We start from the raw sequence: 20481 nt of genomic DNA, 5'->3' as shown, positions 1-20481 counted from the left end.
GCTAAAGCTTACTGGGCTTGCAATATACTGCATTATTTCAACTTAATAAGCAACAATATTTTAATAGTTATCAAGTACCAAGTGCTAGAACCATGAAGCATGGAACCTATCTGCAAACTTAAAACCTATAACAAACAAAAGATAAATGAGAGAAAAGATATAGGAAGCTAATAGAACTAAGCTGGGGGAGAGAAGCAAGAAAAGTTCAGTTAGGAAAAAAGCATTAAGAAAACGAAGGCTAATTTTTAAAGAAAGAAACATACACGGAAATCATGTTCAGGAGAAGGAAATTTCCTACTTTCCATGTCACAACAGTAAATAAAGAAAAGCTCATAAAAATTTAACTAGAACAAGCAGAGCAAGAAGGGATGCAGCAAGACAGATGTGATCAAGGGTTAAAAAATTTAAAAGGAGTTTATAGTAAATGTGAAAAGAATAAATAAGCCAAATGAGATTATACGGAATCAAAAGGCAGCATTCTATTGATGTTAAGCCTCATTACACCCCAATGAGATCAAGTAACTCACAATCTTGTCTATAGAACCATCATTTCTAGAGTGCACCACCCAGGCATCTTCAAAGCAAGACATTTTGGAAACATGCACATTCTACTAGTCAGAAATGGCTTACTATCATACTGCTAGAAAGAATACAGAGAGCCCATTGCATTACATCCCACAAAACAGAATTCTCCACACACTTGCCCTACTATGGATTAACCTCATTACCAGATCATCATGTCCCATCCCACCCTAAATTTTGTACCATCTTAAAACAGGGGTCAAGAGATAAACATGTTTTTTTTATTACCTTAAGGCTGAGATATTCAATCTGTGCATCCCGACTCCCTAGTGAGGTGTGGCTAGCCTTCAGGGGTATCTCCAGGAATCTCAGGGTGAGAGGCTGCTCTGCTGCATGTGCTGCCTGCTGACTTGCTGCTTTTATGCAGCTGTGAACGAGGTGGGTGGGGCAGCATGAGGCTGGGAGGGTGTGTGAAACATGGTGGGGGGAGGTGGGAGAGAAGGCTGGCTGGGCAGGCAGGCAGGCAGAGGTGCCACATCTCATCATGGAGCTCTCTCCATGTGCAACCTCACCCCAAGGACTACATTTCCCAGTGTGCCCCTCGCCCTGGGCATCCTGGGATTGGTCAAAGCTGAAGGAGAGAAGAGTGCAGGGGTGCTGCATCTCATCAGCACAGGGTGCACTCCTGGCAGGTTTTAAAGTAAACAGAGGCAGTGCAGCGCTTTCCTCTGCTGGGGAAGGAAGGAGCCAGCCTGCTCCTAGTGGGGGGGGTGTCCAAATGCCCCAGCCTGCATACCTCCATCTTGCCTGGGGGGAACAGGGGTGGCATCTGCATGTTGGGTGTATGTGTGTGAGCAGCCCCCATCTACTTTGGGGTGAGCTGTAATCTTGCTGTGTGTGGCTGCAATCCTTTCCACACTTTCCTAGGACTCAAATGGGGCTTACTTTTGAGTAGACCTACATAGGCTTGGGGTCTGTGTCAGCTTAACCATGACCTCACCTTTCTCTTTTTTCTTCCCCTTCAAAAAAGAAAAAAGCCACTCTTGATGGCTTTGTCTCAAAAAAATTGATTAAAAATAAAAATCGCCATTCGTTTTTAGCCATTGCCCTTTTCCCTCCTGACTCCTTGGGGGGGGGGGGTACTCTGTTGGTTGCTTTTGTAAGACAAAAGGCACAATCCTAGCTAGGTCTACTCAGAAGTAAGTCCTATTGTGTTCAATGGGACTTACTCCCAGGAAAGTGGGATTAGGATTGCAGCCAAACAGTCCCTAGGTCTCAGTTTGCATCAGTATGCAATTAGCAGATACACATAAAACAAAGTCTTCCCCTCCCCCAGCAAATTCATCACTTCCCCCCTCCCTTTCCAAAACCCTCCAGGTGTGCTGCTAACAAAAACTCAGGGCACAATCCTAACCAGATCTACTCAGAAGTAAGTCCTATTTTGTTCAATGGGCTTACTCTCAAGTAAGTGTAGTTAGGATTGCAGCCTCAGAGTGCTGGCAGCCTTGTTTCTTGTGTAATTATAACACCTTCATCCCCATTTTGGGGGTAGCTGAGGTGAAGTGTTGTAATTGGGAGTTGTGGCCAATGGCTACAAGGATCAGGGGAGGGGCGAGCTGGAAAAGTTCGAGAACTACTGCCTTAAAGCAATGTTGATACATTTCCTAGATTACAACCTTTTTTGAGTATTGTGGTTTTAAGTCAAAATTCAGAAACACAGATTCCAGTAGCAAAATGTTTTCATACAACAAGATACTACTATTGTTTTTAATTTTATATATATACATATACATACACACACACACACAAACACACTTTATATATATACATGCATATACACACACACCTCTCTCTCTAAATATAGAGAGAAAGAGCACGCGCGCGCGTGCAAGCGAGCATGTGTGTTTAGTATTGTTTTATTTGTAAGCCACCTTGAGTGCCCTTTGTTGGGAAAGAAAGGCAGGAAATAAAAGACTGAATGAATACTACAACTTCTCAATTCCTGTAGCTCAAAATAAATTCTCACTAGCATGTAAAGCCTACTGGAGTAAATACAGTGTGTATGAGTTGCAAGTGGTCTGTTTTTCAGATTTAAAGGGTTAGGTTTAAAGAGGTTAGCAGTAAATACCAATTTTGTTATATTCCTCAATTGTGGGAAAATTTGGGGATTGCTCACATTTCTTAAGTTTCAAAATTTACTATATCCAGCCAGGTTTTTCTCTTTTCTCTGAAAAGAATGGCATAATGAAGACCTCTCTGATCACAAAAATAAAACATCCGATTTCCTCATCATATACTAACAAGATTAGCAAGATCTAAAAATAAAGAATTGTTGCATGTAACACAAAAATCAATATCTTCTCTGGCAAACTGATGAAGTCTCTTTCTCCAGCTAAAAATGCATTTTATCGATCAGACATTGATTTTTGTTAAAGGAGTGAGGTTTTAAAGACACAATTGATTCTCCTGCAAGTCAGACCACATGATATTGATACCTACCAACAAAACAGCATTTTATCAGCTTCAAACATAAAGCATTTGAGAATTTTCACTGACGTATAAGTGTTGCATGCTTTACAATACACATACACGTCATTAGAGATCTTTCAGTAAGATGCTCTGTGTGAGAAAGCACATATAGTGACAAGATTAATTCACTGTATATTCATAATGCTATACTGGTAGCTCTCAATTTACATGGTCTTAATTTGCATATTTTCAAAATAGTGTGATTTACAAATTAAAATTGGAAGTGCAATTTGCACGGGCTTGTCTCTGAAATAGCCCAGTTAAGCTTCCTGTGCTTCCACATGTCTGGCCAGCAAGTATAATATTTGACAAGTTTTCACTATGAGACCCTATCTGGAAAGCTTCCATCTGTCTTGCCTGGGAAGCCTAGAGAGAAGGCAGAATGAAAAGCCATTACAATGGATGCTACGCTGTACATGATCCACAGAGGGATCCACAGAGGGAACTGAATCCACAGAGGGAAGTGTTTCTTGAATGTTGGCCACATGCTTGGCTTATAGGAAATAACTGTTTGGACCATTTGGGACAATGCAGAGAAGATTTTAAAAAGTGCTCAATCAGGGACAGCTAAAGGTGCAAATACCACCTTTTATGCTACAAGTGCCATAATAAAATGCATGAAGTGAATGCTGAGCATAGAGGATATACAGGCCAAAAATCAGTGCAACATACCATTCACCACATTCCTGACTAAAGGTACAGCCTCCTCAATCATGGAAGAACTGCTTAAAAGAGGAAGAAGGCCCCGTGAAGTCATTCATAGCAAGCTCCAGCTGGTTCGCTAACTTTCAGTGAAGATATGGTTACCACAACATCAAAGGAGCAGGTAGGCAGCATCTGTGAATGCCGTGGCTACTGAGCAGTTTGTTGACACTGAAGGTTATCACAGAGGCTACTCTGCACAGTAGAGTTTTATAATGGATGAAACAGCTCTACACCAACATATATTTCTTGAGAGAATAAAATTGAACCCCAGCTTCAAGGTTTCTAAGAACTGCTGCACTTTACTGTTTGGGTCTAATGCTGCAAGCTGAAACAGGTACTTGTCTATCACTCTGCAAACTCCTGTGCTCTTAAAAGGTACATTAAAAATTTTTTTACCAGTTCATTTCTTTGCAAACACCAAGGGGGGAGTTACTGGAAATATTTCCTGTGACTGTCTCATGTCTAAGTTCAATAATGAGTTGCACTATTATTGCACAGGGGAGACTGTCAATTAAGACCTCATGCAGAAGGTCTGGTCTAAAGCAGCCCGGGGGCCATTTGCGGCCCTCGGGGACCCCCAATCCGGCCCAAGGGGAGCCCCCAGTTTCCATTGAGCATCTGGCCCTCTGGAGACTTGCTGGAACCTGTGTTGGCCCAACATAAGTACTCTCAGTTTGAGGGCTGACTTTTTGACCTCTCGTGCAAGCTGCAGGCCGAGGGTTCCCTCCGTGTGTTGCTATTTCACATCAGTGAATCAGCAGTGGCAGCAAAGAAAAGGCTGGCCTTGCTTTGCGCAAGGTCTTTTATAGAACTTGAGCTATCATGAGGCATTCATTCTTTCATATGTTCCATCTCTTATATATTCATTTATGTAAATTTATTCAAATTTTAAATGTAAATTAATTATGTTTTTCTTGGTCCCCAACACTGTGTCAGAGAGATGATATTGCCCTCTTGCCAAAAAGTTTGGATACGCCTGGTCTAGAGTGTAGAGCCACCACAAAGCCCAAAGATAACATCTGACGGTCACCAAGATCACTGAAAGCTTCCATGAACAGTAAGAGGCTGACAAGCTGAGCTGGACTGCTCTTGGGCGAGAGACAAGAAAGTCAGTTGCAGCCGTTTGTCAGTATGGGAGGCAACACGGCCAGATTGATTACCAGAGTGAAAAGATCCATCTGGAATGTAGTTTATTCTTAAAAGATAGAACTTTTTTGTTTATTGTAAAAATCTCCTCGGGAGTTTACAGAAAGCCTGTCTACATGAACCACCTTGGATTAAAGTCAAAGGAGCAATTCCAATGACCAAGAACACTGTCCAGAAACTGAAATTAGTGCAGAATGCGGCTGCCTGTGAGGTTGCTGGGGTTTGTCGGTTCAACTCAGTTGGGTCACTGCTTTGGTAGCTACCTGTTCATTTCTAGGCACAATTCAAAGTGCTAGTTTTGACTTTTAAAGCCCTTCATGGCTCAGGACCAGGCTATCTGAGGGAACCTCCTTCCATACAATCCTCCCCACCTCCAAGGCCAGAAGGGGTCCTGCCAGTTACAGGGGTGAGAGGGATGGCAGTAAGAAATAGGGCCTTCTCAGCAGTGCTGGCTTGTTTGTGGAATCCCCCCCCCCCTTTGCCGGATTTAAGAACAGTTTCCTCTTTGGAGACTTTACAACAGCGTTTCAAGACCTTTTATTTAGGAAGGCATTTGATTGCTGACATCTAGGGCTGGTGCTTTTAATGAACTGAAATTTTAACAGTCTCATTGTGATTGAGTAGGGTCTGTTCTTTTTTATTCTTCTAATTATTTTTATGTTCCAATGTTTTAATATTATTATTAAATTTATAATCTGCACTGGTGTTTTATCTGTAAGTTGCGTTGTGTGTGGGAGAAAGGCAGGATATAAATTCTTTAAATAAATAATGACTGTTAAAAGAATTCTGGAAGTCATTTAACACCACAGACTCTATCATGCTTGTTAGTGAGGCATGGAAGGCTGATATACATAAATGAATGGGGTTTGATGAAAGCCGTGCCCATGTGGAGATTTCAGTGTTGAAACTCATCTACTATCAGAAAGATCATTGAGAGCTGGCTAAGAAAGTGAGTCTTGAGGAAGAAGACGAGTTAGAAGATGTGCAGAATTTATTAGAGTCTCACAAAGAAGAGCTTTCACACCAAGAATTCCTTAAGCTTGAGAAGAGAAAAAAACAATGAAGAGCAGCGAGGAGGTTGATGTCATGCAAACTCTGACAGCTAAGTTAACAGAGGCACCCAGTAGGGAATGCTTTGGCTATCTTAGGCAAGGATGATCCAAACACAGCTCCAAAGTGAGCAGAAGTGTGTGCTCAGCTATGCAGTGTTACCAAGAGATTTTACAGGGGATAAATATGAAAGCCACACAAAAGATACTGTTATCCTGCTTCCCAAAAAACACCATGATACAAAAACTATTTGAGCCATCGATAGTCTTGCTGTCCCATTCCCATTAGCTTCCCTCCATAACAGCCACTCATTACAAGTCGCTTGCTGACTTTTTTTCTAACCCATATTAATTCCATTATTCTTATGGAAAAGCAGTTTTTATTTACCCGTTTGAGATACACACCATTTTCTGGGAATGTAAGCCCCACACAAATAAAGAGCTGCTTGTACCTATTTTGGGACTGAAGCCAGACAATATTGCAACCAGGACTGTGGAGTCAGAGTCTGGTGTAATTGGCATACCATTGAGGACCGGATGATAACCTTAGATTGCAGGGCTGTGGAGTTTGTATACAAAACCTCTGACTCCACCCAAAATTGCCTCTGACTCCACAGCCCTGTGGAATTGGAGTCAAAGTCAGGAGCAATTTTGGGTGGGGTCAGAGGTCATGTTCCACTCCACAGCCCTGACTGCAACTCAACTAAAGCTTCAATGAATATTCCTTTCTATGTTTTTCTCAATGTTTGTTCTGAAGGCATACTTGTAGCCATGAACACAACAATCACATCTGGCACAAACATTAAATCTTAAGCTACAGTAGCTCGATCGCATACTGCTCAGAAGGTACTTTCAACTGGTCAGAGAAGCGAACATTCCTTCCGATAGAAATAAACAAAGAGAAAGTGGATGCAGAGAACTCGCAGACAAATTAGTGTAACATGTCCAAGAAAACAGGGAGCTATTGCAATATTTTAGCAAAGTGCTTTAGGGAGATTAGAGTAAGACAGTCTATTAGCTACCTTTATTGTTATCATGGTTGAGTGCTCTCTTCAAATCTTTCTTTTGGTAACTAGTAGTAGGATGACTAAAGGCAAAGAGACCAGACTCATGTTCCTTTAAACATAGTAATTGTGTAGGCAGGAACTCTGGAAGATGTGGATTTTCTGCACCCCTACATAACAAGCTAAAACAGGCAAAAGTCACAATCCAAAAGAAAAGATCTTGTCCTTTACTAAATGAAGTGATGAGATAGGACTACTAATATTTACTCCCACATTTGTCTCATGAAGATGTTAAACAGATTCCCTTTCAAAAGAAAAATGAAGATGAACAGCTGCCCCTACCACAATTAAATATTATGTCTGCAGTTCCTTTGCTCATAAATTTTTGTTTTAATTCAGCTGCATAGGAATAGGTTGTTGTTATCTAAATTACCATTTAACCATGTCAAGAGTGCACTTCATGCAGTGTTGCAATTCTTATGGAAGTTTATAAAGTTAGAGCCATTTCTTAGTGAAACCTTAACAGTTTCAGTACAGATATGTTCACACAAAGGTTGCATCAATTTGGAGTGGTGCTTCTATAGAAACTTTACTTCTTGCTTAAGTAGTTGAAACGTTGGTTTATTGTGCTTTGAACAGAATGTCCCAACATTCAAATGTTGCCAATAAAAAAACCAGTTACAATCTTATATTACAAAAATGTTCAATGGACATAAATATAGTACTATTCAACTTGGTTGTCAAATGAGCAGACATTGATTAAAAATTAAACTCCTTCCAGCAAAAAGAGAGAACGTTGGGCTGAACAGATCATTTTGTGGGTCTGCTTAACAAATGAAAGAAACCCTTTCCTTGATTCCCCATAAAGCAGGTGTAAGAGTTAACAGCAAGTGAGAATCTACTCCATCTACACTTTCTCAACAGATGTAGCAATTTTCATCAAACTGAACCCTGCTTTAAAACACTCATTACCAGAATTATGAAACTATAATGTTGTAAGTAATCTTTTTAAAGAAACTCTGAAGTTTGTTATTCAAGAAGATGAATTTTTATCAGGATCAACCAAGAGAAAATATCACATTCCAAGTATAAGGTAATGAAAGGTGGTGAAATTGTAAGTCTTCAGTCCAGCATTCAAGAAGATAGAGAAAGAAGTTTCATTGGGACATCTATGATGCTAGCGTGTGATCATTAGGCTAAGTCAGCTTTGTAAGATACACAGTCCCCTGTCACAAGAAAAACTCTCTCAGATGAACTGAAACAATCATTCAAGTTGAGGCTGGGAAGAGATGCCCCTCATAATCAACATTGACCAGCGGTAGACAGAGCAGTGAACTAGAGGTTGCACTCCGATCTATAACTGCTGATATTCCCAGATGAGAAGAGGCACCTAGAATAGCACTATTGTGACAATGGGAAGGTTGAATAAACACAAATATTGAAACTGAAGATAGAATAGCTTTACACTAATTCATACAAAGCTAATGTAAGAACTGATAGTGATATTTATAATCACACTGCCCAAGTATACATTTGACTACAAGACCACTAAGAGAGACTAAAGCCCTGTTTAGGTGTTCACTACCCACTGGAGAGCAAACATGAGGGGCTTTCTATGAACACATTAGCCCCACACCCTCCCTCCATGCACTCTGCTGAACACAAACCGCCACCTGCAACTGCCGCCCCGTAATGTCCAATCTAAGGGAGAAACGTGCCTCACATTCAGCTCTCATCACCACAGATAAAAGTGAGCAGAACTAGCACACCCATCATTGGCATGAGTGGAAGAAGCACACATATCCACCAGAAGCCCCTCATACATGCACTATCCAAAGAGCAGCAAATTTAACCTATATTTGTGTTTTTGCTGGTTACTCCTTAGATTGGCCCAAACTTATTAAAGAAGCAGCAAAAGCAGCATGAAGCCTAACACCAAAAACTACTGAAAAACAAACAGTTGCCTGCCATATTCATACTGAAGAGCCTGAAACATAACAGCTTTAATTGCTCCTTAACGGCTAAACTGAAATGTGAAGCACACACAAACATGGCATGCAGATAATGAACACAGAATACTGGAACTTGTGCTTAGATATATTCTACCTACTGCTGGTGTGTCATCAAGAATCCATTTTTCAGAACAATTCAATAGTTTGGGCATTTCTCTCTCACTGGATTATCCTCAGTGTCAGAATTAAAAATATTTTAGGTGTTAGAATTTTTCCTACCATTTAGCCCCGGGGGGGGGGGGGGAAGACATTTCTATTTTAAAAAGACCACCAATTCTACTGCCTTTAGATTTGGTTTCCCCAAAAGGGCAAAATATCTTTAATTTTGCAAGGACAGAAGAAGATAGATTTGAGACTAAGAAAAAAAAAAACAATTGCCTAGAACTTCAGGGAAGCAACAGCTGCAGTCCCAGATGGCCATCCAAAATGTTTCTGACAGATTTTTTTAAAGTGTTGTTTAGAAAACAGGAATGTCTCAGTAATAAACTGGCATAAACGTATCAATGCAATGTCAAACAATGAAACTTAGGCTGTAATCCAGGGCTTTTCAGACTGGGGTGTCGTGACGCACCAGCCAGTGGGCTCTGGCCTCTGCCCCCTTAAGGGGCGGGGGCAGCCTGGAGGCAGGGAAGAGGCAGCAGCACAATCCCCAGGATCGCACCGCTCAGGGGGCTGCAGGGGCTTGGGTGCACTTACCCAAACATCCTGCAGCCCCCCCCAGGGTGCGGGGAGCCCAGTGCGACCTTCTGCAGGGCTCCCCGCAGCTGTGAAAGTGAAAGCGGAGTGATCACGCTCCACTTCCGCTTTAGCGGAGGCAGGGCGCGAGTGCTCCACTTTTACTTTCACAGCTGCAGGGAGCCCTGCAGAAGGTCGCGCTGGGCTCCCCACACCCCAGGGGGGCTGCAGGAGGCTTGGGTAAGTGCATCCAAGCCCCTGCAGCCCCCTGAGCGGTGCGATCCTGGGGATCCCATCGCTGCCTTCCCCCCGCCCCCACAAGCACTTACAGTGGCTCAAACTTTCCATGAGAGTTTGAAAACCACTGCTGTAATCCTATACATACTTTCGTGGGAGTAGTCCCATTGAATATATCAGAACTTACTTCTGAGTACAAATGCCTAGGCTTGCATTCTTTTTCTTCTCTGCTCAAAGATTAAACATACTGCTTAAAGTTCTATTCTGAGCAGCAGCAACGTATCAACTAGAAAATCTGGACTAAATAGGAAACTCCAGGTTATCTCACCCAAGATTTTAACAACACATCCGAGACAAAATGTGTCATCATGCACATGATGTACTGCTGAAAGACTAAAAATACAACAGCATTCTAAAGAACCTGTGCTAGTTTCTTCTCCATTTGCTAACTAGAAACAGCAGACCTTGGAGTTGCTAGGAATATGAAACGAATCAAGATACATTTCTACTCATCTTCCTACAGGTAGCCATTATATCAAAAGGAATAATTAATTTGTTTTAGGCTAGTATATCTGTCTTATTTTTCTAGCTGCAAGCACAACAATGCCACTGAGAATTATTTCTTTGTACTCCAAATGTATTCTGAGTTATGCTAATACCCATGTAATTGCTGAAGTTAGAGATCTTACTCTTATACGTAGTAACTCAGTTTCAGTAAGCCCCATATTCAGCCTTTTGAACAGACAAAAGATAGTCTGAAAATTCCAGATCAAGCTACAAGATCAATCCCAGGCAACCAACTAGCATTTGTTTTATGCAGAAGTTAAGCACTAGTACAGAGAGTATCAAACTGGGACATCATGACAACCCAGCCAGGGAAGCCCTGTCACTGCCCCCTTACAGGGCAGGACAACAGTGGCAACAGAACTTCTGCTACTGCAGCAGCACCAGCTGTTTTCTAGCGTGAAAACAGGAAGTAGCTTTAGATCGGAGAGAAGGGCTGTTTACAGCAGTCACAGAGGAGATCTGAGGGGGCTGTGAGCCTCCAGGACCCTGCAGGAGGCCAGTGCCCCCCCCCCGGGGTAAGTTAAAAAGTCGCTTGGAAGCAGCAGCACCGCAATCACTGCATTGTTGTTGCTGCCACTGAGCCACTCCCCTTAAGGAGGAACGCCCTGCTTCCGGTTTACCTGGTAGGTTGCAACCCACAAGTTTGGCAACTACTCACCCATGAGATATTTGCCAAAAAAACCTGAGCCCAATATAATATCCCAACCCAATTCCCATAAAGCAGGAGTCTCTGAACCCTGGCCCGGGGGCCAGATGCTGCCCGTGGCAAGCCTCTATCCGGCCCGCGGCCAACCTCTTGTCCCCTGAAAGCCTCTGGCCCACTCAACTGAATATGACCAGAATTGTGCTATGATTGTGTCTGGAGGGTGCCTTGAGGGCCAGAGAAGTTGAATGAATGAGCCCATTCATTCATTTATTCACTCATCTAAGTTCCATCTCTAATTTATTTATTTAAATTTTATATTAAAAATTTTTTCCGGCCCTCAAAACCATGCCAGATATCTGATGCGGCCCTCTGGTCAAAAGGTTTGGAGATCCCTGGCATAAAGTATGGAACTATATGCTGCTGAATAAGCGTATCACCTATAAGCACCTAAGGGGAAATGAGTACAGACAAGGGATACTGTGGGGACAACCAACATCTCTTTCTTAAACTTTGGATCCTAGCTAATGCCTAGAGATAATATTATTCCTCAGGATCTTCCCAAACTCCAACATAAAGTCACAGACAAGATCTTGCCTCTTCCTCAAGGGACAGTCTTCACTACTGAAGTCAACCAAAATATGTGGACCTCCTGAACCAGGGGTCAGCAACCCCTGAACCTAGGTAAGATTGCACTCTTGCCTAGGTAAGATTGCACTCTTACTTAGGAGGTGGTGGTGGTACTGGGACTCAAACACTGGAGGCAGGACTCTGGTGCACAGACTCCACAGTCACACCGGAACACCAATGTGCAGCAAATCAGGTGAGGGGCCTGGGTTCCCAAGCCAAGCTCCACACAGTGCAGAGCTAGGCAATCCAGAAGCTTGGCAATTGTTGCAATGCCCCTAAACTGGCAGAGTTTGCTGACCCCTGCCCTAAACTATGATCTTTACAAAGAACAAATACTTGTTTCATTTTTATCTAACAACTAGTAAATGACCCTCAATAAATGGCAGATTATTTTTTTTGTCAAGGAATTACCAGTTTATCTGGTCAGCTAATACTTGGGCTTGGTGAAACTGAATTTTGGTTCCAGCACCAATATCCTGACTGCTCATTCACAAAACAAAGCCTGAGGTTCTGCTACCTTGCTTCCTGGAACAGTACTGTACATGAAGGAGGAGCATGTTATATCCAGAAATACTGAAATTCAATATAAGCTGCTACTTGGGGGGTGGGGGATTGCTGCCCAATCACTAATACAACGAATATAGTTTGGCATTTGAACATCAGACAGAAACTTCTAGGTCCTCTAAAAAGTTTGGCAAACAATGCTCTAATCCCATACTCCCCACGCTAGAGGTTCTTTCAGGCCTACCAGCCGGCTCCTCTACACTGGGCAGTCAAAAGAAATGAGCCGCCATGTATAATAGCAGAAATATTGTTCTCTGTTCTTCCTGTCATCTTCTGTCATGTTACAACTTTACTAGCACTTCAGTTGCCAGAATGATTACATCCCAGGGGGGGAAAAAAATCAAAATTTCAACTGTTAAATGCAACAAACTAATTCGTTCTTCAAATGTTATTTTAAAGCCATTCTGAAGCAGAAAGTCAGAACTCACTGCAACTTCACATATCACATTGCAGGAACTTTAAGGTCTGATGCAATTAAAACACTCCAAGAACACATTTCAGTGCAAAGGTTAAGAGTAAATATTTTCACATTCAAGACCTATTTACTTTTGCATGTGCCTTTGGGCATTTCCCTTAAAATGTCACTGTGTTACTAAACCAACTTTTAGCAAATATTAGTCCCAAACATGAGTATTTCAGTTGCATCATCATAGGCAACAACAGTCTTTTCATATCCAAGGCCAAGGAAACTGTTTGGTTCATGAAAGAAAAATGCAATTCAGGAAGTTAAATCAAAGCATACTGCATTACTGTAATTACTTGGAAAAGAACTTGTTAGAAGACTCCAAAACAGAAAATCCTGAATGCAAATATCAAAAACTTACAACCCAGTTCTTTAAGAACTTTGCAGTTAATAAGTTCTTAAAACCTGCATCACATTCACTCCCGACACATTAGTATGGGGGCATTTCCCAAAGCACCCTTAATATATACAACTTAGGCTTAAGAAAAATGTCCACTGCAGATAAGAAGTGGTGAAAAGGCACATAAGCATGCAGGCATATGTACAGATAGAGAAATAAGAACTGTGAAAAGAATTCAGTTACAAACCTGGCTATGTTTTAGATGTACTTGCTCTAGTTGTCTCAATATGTGTTACAGTTGGTATTCTTATGGACAACTATTTCAATAAAAAGGTCTTTTTTCTGTACAGACTTCAGAATGATCCAAAATTTTGGATCTCAGATACTGCCCTGACAAGGCTTCTAGTCACAAAACGCTGGCTGCAATGCCATGTACCACAAGAAAAGCATGTTTATGTAGCTCGATCTATGCTATTCTGGGGTTTGACTTGGCTGGAAAACAGACATGGGACTTGCAATTAAACTGCCAAGGGAGCTTGTGATTTGTCTTAAATTCTCAGAAACATAAAAACAAGTCAGCTTCTCCATTTCAATATTCAAGACTTTAGCTATTAAAGATATCTGGATTCACTAGGTAGTTCCACCCCTGTTAAAAAGTGTTCTTCCCTTCAGCATGTGTCTTGAAAGATACTCCAGATAAACAGAAGTCACTTTGAATATTTTCAAACAAAACTGCACAGAGAACAGGTGCATGATCTCTTGATGCTTGACCAACAGCATATGATACAGTTCAGTTTTCAGTCAACAAAAGGGGCAAATGACTAGCAATTTGGCTAAAAGAAGAAAACCATACAGTCACTCCTTGATCAAAGGATGAACCATTATTGCTGTTTACCTCTGTTTTCTTTATTGAGGATAAAACTATGAACAAAAAATTAGCAAGCTTAAAAAGACAAACAAAGATGAATTAAATAAGGCAATAAGGATTCAAGAAGGAAGTGTGGTCAAAGTAGTTGTTAGGTCACTTTGAACTACGATATTGGTAAGTTACACTTTAAGAAAGGAGTCAGCCACCTAGATCTTAAAACTCGGTAGTCATTCAAGAACCACCAAAACTGGAAACATATAAGCAAAACACACAGCTATTTTCAACAAGCACCTGTCTGAAAAAAATGCCTGACCTAGCATTAAGAATATTAATACAGAACATTGCTGTTCAACAAAGCTCTCAAAGTGGTTTAACAAAGTGAAGGAAAAGATAACTTCCCAAGGGAGCTTACAACCTTTAAAAAGACAGACAGACAGACATATCAGCTGACAGCTTCTGGGAGGGTCACTATACTTGGCAATTAGAATAGTTACTCTGCCCAGTTAAGAGAGTTGTTCTGAGAACAACTACCAAGAACATAAGGCTGGTGAAGGGATATATGGAATGCAGCACAAGACTATATCAGCAAGACTCAGATCCTACACAAGCCTCATAAAATAGCTGGGAACAATGGCAGACACAAAACTACAATAAGGTAGTTATATAGAAATTAGTGAAAACCCAAAAGGAATGTTACTCCTTATGAATACTGAAGAAGGAATCACCAACTGGAGTTCTACAAGGGTATCGCCATTCAACATTGCTATTAATAACCAGATGCAGGAATGTAGCTGCAATGCAATCAACCTGTAAGGCACACACATAGACATGCATAGACAACTGGGGGTTTCTTTGAAGTTTCCAATGCTGATTAACAAAACACCTTTTAAAATGTAGCATATCTTTTCAGCTCTGCACATTATTGCATGGACATTTCCAAGAAATCTCCACCTATGTGCATAATTATCCACAATACATCTTTGAATCAGGGCCTGTGCTTATTAGTGATTCAAGAGATGGTACAAGATTTTGCTGGAACTTGAATAAAATACTGAAGTGGGAGAAAAAAACTCTCAGACCAAAATAAACAAATAAATAATCTTATTTTATTATACATTTCTATTTTTGATGTTTTCATTGCATTGTTAGCTATCTTATGAGAAGAGTTCAAGGGTAAATCAAAATATAGGTGAGCGTTGCTTAGCGAAGTTCCGAGCAATGACAGCCCACATATGTGACAGCCACCGCTAGTCCCTGTTTGAGAGAAGCCGCACTCCCCTCACCTCTGGGAAACTGTAAGTGGCATGTTTTCACCTGTAATGGGCAGTCTGAGCCTCACAGAAGCAGTGTGTGGATGTGCGCAGCCTCTGCGAAGCTTAGAAAAGCCTCCAGAGGTGAGGGGAGCACAGCTCCCCTCACCTTCAGAGGTTTTGCATAAGGTCAAGCCTTGCTTGGTGACAGGGATGCCGGTTTGCATCCCTGTCACTAAGCAACGCATGACTGTACATGAAATAAATACTGCTGAAAACTACCTGATATTTTTAAAAGATAACCATATAAAATGATACTACTGTTGCCTGTTGTTTGGTTTTCTTTTCCTTATTGCTAGTTAGGCCACATTACTACCCCAAAAACCTGATATCCCAAATGGAGGAATTTTTTTGGGTAGAATATCCAGCTCATCTTTCTGGTAGAATACCCAGTTCATCAACAGATGAAGAGGCACTTTAACATGAAATATGCAAGAACAGCCTAACACCACACACATTAAAAAGTTTATACACAATTTATAGTTTTCACTTTATGAATTGGTGTAGTCTTTTCGAGTGTCCAGTCTGGGACAGTTACATACTTTATGCAAACTGAAATAAGCTTAAAATCAGATCAAAGAGCAGGGTAATCAAAATCTTTACCCTAGGTGAGGTAAGTAGTAACAAAAAAAAGGGAGGTGCAGAAAATATGGCTGAAATTCTGATCCTCATATCTTCAAGAATGGCACAAAACAAGACACTAAATACACAATGCAGAACTACATATTTAAAGAAACACACACACCTTTAGTTTTACAGGGATCAAGCACCAAAACTGGCCTAAGTTATGGAATTTTGTTTATAAAGAGTAGTGAAATTTAACTCGTCAAGATGAACAAACAGCTGCTGAGAACCCACTATAATCTAGTTATTAGATGCTGATATTCTATAGCCCCCCCCTTAAAAGAAAACAGCCACTTAAGGAGGTGTCAAGTCTGAGGCACCATATTACCTCAGGTTACACATTCACAAAATATCCTAACATGCCTCCCACAGATACCCTTTCTTTAATGCCTTCTACCAATGAGTTCCTTCAGACAGTAAATCTTTTCTATGATGGAAATTGTTACAGATGACCAACTGAATGGCTATTTACAGCAAGGTCACTGAGCCCACAAAGATCAATGATATTCAAATACTGAGATGAAGTGCATAGTCTTTCATTACACAGGCCAACACACATTTTGCCTCCTTAAACATTAACACCAATTCCTGGGTATATTTGGGGTGCTGCTCATGAGGAAGCTGCTTGAACCATTCACTAATAAGGCTATACTATATCTCCAAAACTAGGCATGATAGGGCAAAACGGATGCCATTTTTGAAATCAGCACCCCAAATTCATATCAAACCACCATAAAGTTTGGGAAAAACTTTTCTGACCCTCAGTTTTGTAGGCCTGTGTTATCTTTGTCAATATGTTTCAAGTAGAACTGTTATAAAGTCCACTCAAATACAGCCATTTATTTGAAAAAACTGATATTCAGATTTCCAAGATACCAATGTTTATCTGCGTGTCAATTTCCACACATGGAACTTTATGTACATTACCACTTGACAGGAACACTGGACACTGAACACTGTCTTTTACCAAGTAAGGCAACTGGTCCATCCAACTCAGTATTGTCTACACCAGGGGTGTCAAACATAAGGCCCAAAGGCCAGATGCAGCCTGTGGAAGCTTTAAATCTGGCCCTCAGTGTCTCAGCTGCTGAGCAATGCCAAGGTGTTACTGCTGAAAGGGCAGAACACTCCACTTGAAAATTTAGCTCTGCCATATCTTGCAATAAGTTCAAGATTTTCATATTTTCTCTTCTGCCATTTGCAGCTAATGAGTTTAAGGGAGAAAAAAGTTCTTATTTTTGGTTGTGACCTATTTAATGACATCAATTCCTGCCTAATGAAAACACCTCTGGCCCTCAGCAGGCATCATGAATGCTATTCGGCCCGCTGTATGAAATGAGTTTGACACCCCTAGCCTACACCGATAGGGAGCAGCACGCCAGGATTCAGCGTTCCCAAGCCCTACCTGAAATTTTTTGCACACAACACACATGTTGTAGCCCACAAACACTGAGATTTCAGCCAACCTATACAATGAAGGGCGCTCGAAGGCCATATTACTAGGATACGTAAGTCTCTTGTCCTATTTTCTCCCTTTCAGGGATACTTCCACTAGGTAACTCCTGAAAAAAGTCATTCAAATTTCAACCAAGATTCTATTCCAATCTCCAAATAAATCATATTTTAAAAACCTTTCAAAATGAGCAGCTTCACCACAGATATTAACACCTATTTTTAATGAAAGGAATAACCTTTAGATAGCAGTTGCCTACCTGTTAGTTACAGGCACATTTATAACTTTGCTTTTAACCCCCCAAAGTAGTACCCAAGACTCCCTCTGTACCAGTGCCACCACCACCACATTTATGCCTCTATTACTACTCTGTAGAGAGCTACAAAACTAAAACAAATATTTTCACTGACTATACAAGGTGTGTGGGCAACTATGAGAAAAAGGTGAGGGAACAAAAAGTCTTTGAAGTCCACTCCCTTTTGGAAAGTTCTCTGCAGCTCCTATGTTACAATGATGAATACCGCACAAGGATGTCATGCCTAGAGACCAGAGAGAGAGAGAGAGAGAGAGAGAGAGAGAGACCTGACACAGGCAGTGTCTGAGAATTACCCTGCAGACATGCTAGATTGTGGGGGGGGGGGGGGGGGAGAAGGGCAGCAGGAGACTGAGAGCACAATCCTATGCCTGTCTACTCAGAAGTAAGTCCCATTATAGTCAATGGGGCTTACGCCCAGGTGAGTGTGGACAGGATTGCAGCCTGAATCACTGAAAAAGAGTGAGAAGGGATGTGAAAAGACATACATATGACAGAGTGTTTAATGCTCTTGCCCTTTAGATATAGATATCTAGATATATGTGTGTATACATACACGTATACAGATGTATACCACAGACATAAACGTATATACAGATCCATCTATCCTTTAGATACAGATATGTGTGTGTGTATATAAGGGGCAAGAGAATGAAACACCCTGAGGTTTTTCCTAGCCACCCCCCCCTTGAAGGGGGGGGCTTCAAGAGGAGCGACCAGGCCCTCCAGCCCTTGCTTCCCCACCACTGTGATGCAGCTGGCAGGGTCACAAGCCCCGGGAAGAGGCCCCCTGACAGCGGAGGGAGGAGAAGGGCCGCCCTCCGTGGGGGGGGGGAGCGAGGGGCGCCCAAGCTTTGAGGGAGGGAGGCAGTTGCCTTCAGCCCTTCTCGCCCGCTCGCCTCCTTTCCCTTCTGCGCCGCCAGGCTAGGCCAGGCCGAGGCCTCCTTCCCCACCGGCCCCCACCGGGACAGGGGCAGCCCAGCCCGGCAGCCCCACCCCCAGGCGCGCGGAGGCGAGGCGGGCCTGGCCGCGGCCCCTTCCCTTCCCCTGCCGACCACGTACTCACCCCCAGAACCCGCAGGGGCAGCGGGGCGGCAGGCTCGGGGCCTTGCTGCGCTCGCTGCCGGCGTCTCCCATGGCGGCGCAGGTCTCGGGCCGGGCCGGGCCGGGGGCGGCTCTAGGCGAGGGTCCGGGCCGGGGCTCGAAGCCGGGATTCCAGGCCGGTCAGCTGGAGTCGGGCGCTACCACTCCGGGGCGGCGGGGTGGGCGGGTGAGAAGGAAGAGGCAGAGGCGGCGGCGGAAAGGGAGGCAGCCGCGCCCTTCGGTGCTTGAGGTGACACTGAGCGGCGGGCGGCGACTGCCGAGGGGGCTGTGACGGGCCGCGACACCCCACCCCGCGGGCAGCGCGCACCCCTGACCCAACAATGCCCTCGGCTCCTCCCCCCGGGCGAGTCGGGTGGTCTCGCCCGGCCGCAGGATCAACCGGGAGCGGGCCGTACCACCGTCCAGGAAGGGGGGAACCGCGGAGGGTGGAAGAGGAGACCGAGGCCCCCAACGAGCCGTTCCCGTGAGGAGCGAGACGGTCCCTGGGCCAGAGATTAAACCGTTCACGGCAAACGAGCGCCGGAATAGCACGAGGAGAAATAAAAATAGCCCCCCCGAATGTTTGGGAATGGTACCGTCCAAAGAGATCTGGTCCGGGGTGAGGCCGATAAGGCCGTGCGCATGCGCGAGGGCTAAAACCCGGAAGAAAGAAGGAAGTATCCAGTGCAGCGCCTCGTCTGGGAGGTTCCCCTCCCTCGCACGTGTGGAATTCCCTGCCTAGGCGGCAGTCCCTACTGGGCCTGCCTCGCCAGCGCCGCTTGCTCACGTCTCTCTCGCTGTAGGGAGGCGGTCTTGGCTCTGGGGAGAGCTCAGGCTGCAGCCCCAGGCACGTTTCCCTTTTGAAAAATGTGGCTTTGCTGCTGAGTAAGCAATTGCACTGTCAGACCCCAGTCCTGCGCATGTCTACTCAGAAGTAAGTCCCATTGTAGTCAATGGGGCTTATTCCCGGGAAAGTGTGGCTAGGACTGCAGTCTCAGAGCCCAACCCTATGCCTGTCTACTCAGTAGTCAGTCCCACTATAGTCAATGGGGCTTACTCCCAGGAAAGACTGCAACCTCTTGTCTTTAATCCAGGGGGGAGAAAAATGTCCCCATAGAATTTGTAGAATTACCAACTTTCACTTCAAACCCCCCCCCCTTTCGTGCCTGTAAGCCATTTCTGTGCAACGTTGCATATACACAACAGGCATCAAATGTGTACGCTTTTGGGCTGGGCAGAAATGGGTTAAGCACTCTTCAGTCTGAAAGGGTTAAGAGCTGCACCGCAAGCAAAAATAAGTCCAGTTACTTAGTTCCCTCATCTCAGCAGATGCAGAGACTGTGAAAACCTCGCCTGCTACATTTCATCCTGTCCTGCAGCTGTTGATTGTACAGGAGTCCTCCCACTGCACTGCCAACTTTCTGTGTGTGTGTGTGGGGGGGGGGGGTGTCTTGTCAGGACTTTGTGATATTTGAAATTATCCCATTAAAAAAGAAAAAAAATGTAGTGGCAATAGTAGGATCTGTTTTGCAGGTGCTATGAAACCACATTCAGCACAATCCTATACATGTTTACTCCAGAAGCAAGTTCCACTATTAAAGAGTTTAATGTTCCCTCATACACTACTATATGTGTTTACTTGGAAGTAAGTCCTTGCTTAATAAGTGTGTTCAGGATTGTAGCCTAGGTGCTGTGTACAGAATGGAAGTTCAGTGGGATTTAGATCTTTGTGTTACAAGATTAT

General features: G+C 43.2%; 1 protein-coding gene across 2 annotated transcripts in view; it reads right to left on the bottom strand.

Moving 5' to 3' along the window:
* ZFAND3 (zinc finger AN1-type containing 3) overlaps positions 1–19080 on the bottom strand; it is a 184721-nt gene extending 165641 nt beyond the window's left edge. Inside the window, exon 1 of one of the 2 annotated variants that reach the window (XM_066618640.1) lies at positions 18721–19080. In XM_066618640.1, coding sequence (XP_066474737.1) covers positions 18721–18791 — 71 coding nt within the window. In that variant the 5' untranslated portion in view covers positions 18792–19080. The remainder of the gene's footprint in view (positions 1–18720) is intronic. The other variant, XM_066618639.1, reaches the window with a different exon arrangement.
* Between the last annotated feature and the right edge of the window lie 1401 nt (positions 19081–20481).

The sequence above is a fragment of the Tiliqua scincoides genome, chromosome 1, assembly GCF_035046505.1.
Source record: "Tiliqua scincoides isolate rTilSci1 chromosome 1, rTilSci1.hap2, whole genome shotgun sequence".
NCBI classification, from domain to species: Eukaryota; Metazoa; Chordata; class Lepidosauria; order Squamata; family Scincidae; genus Tiliqua; species Tiliqua scincoides.
This window is presented reverse-complemented; position numbering and strand designations above follow the sequence as displayed.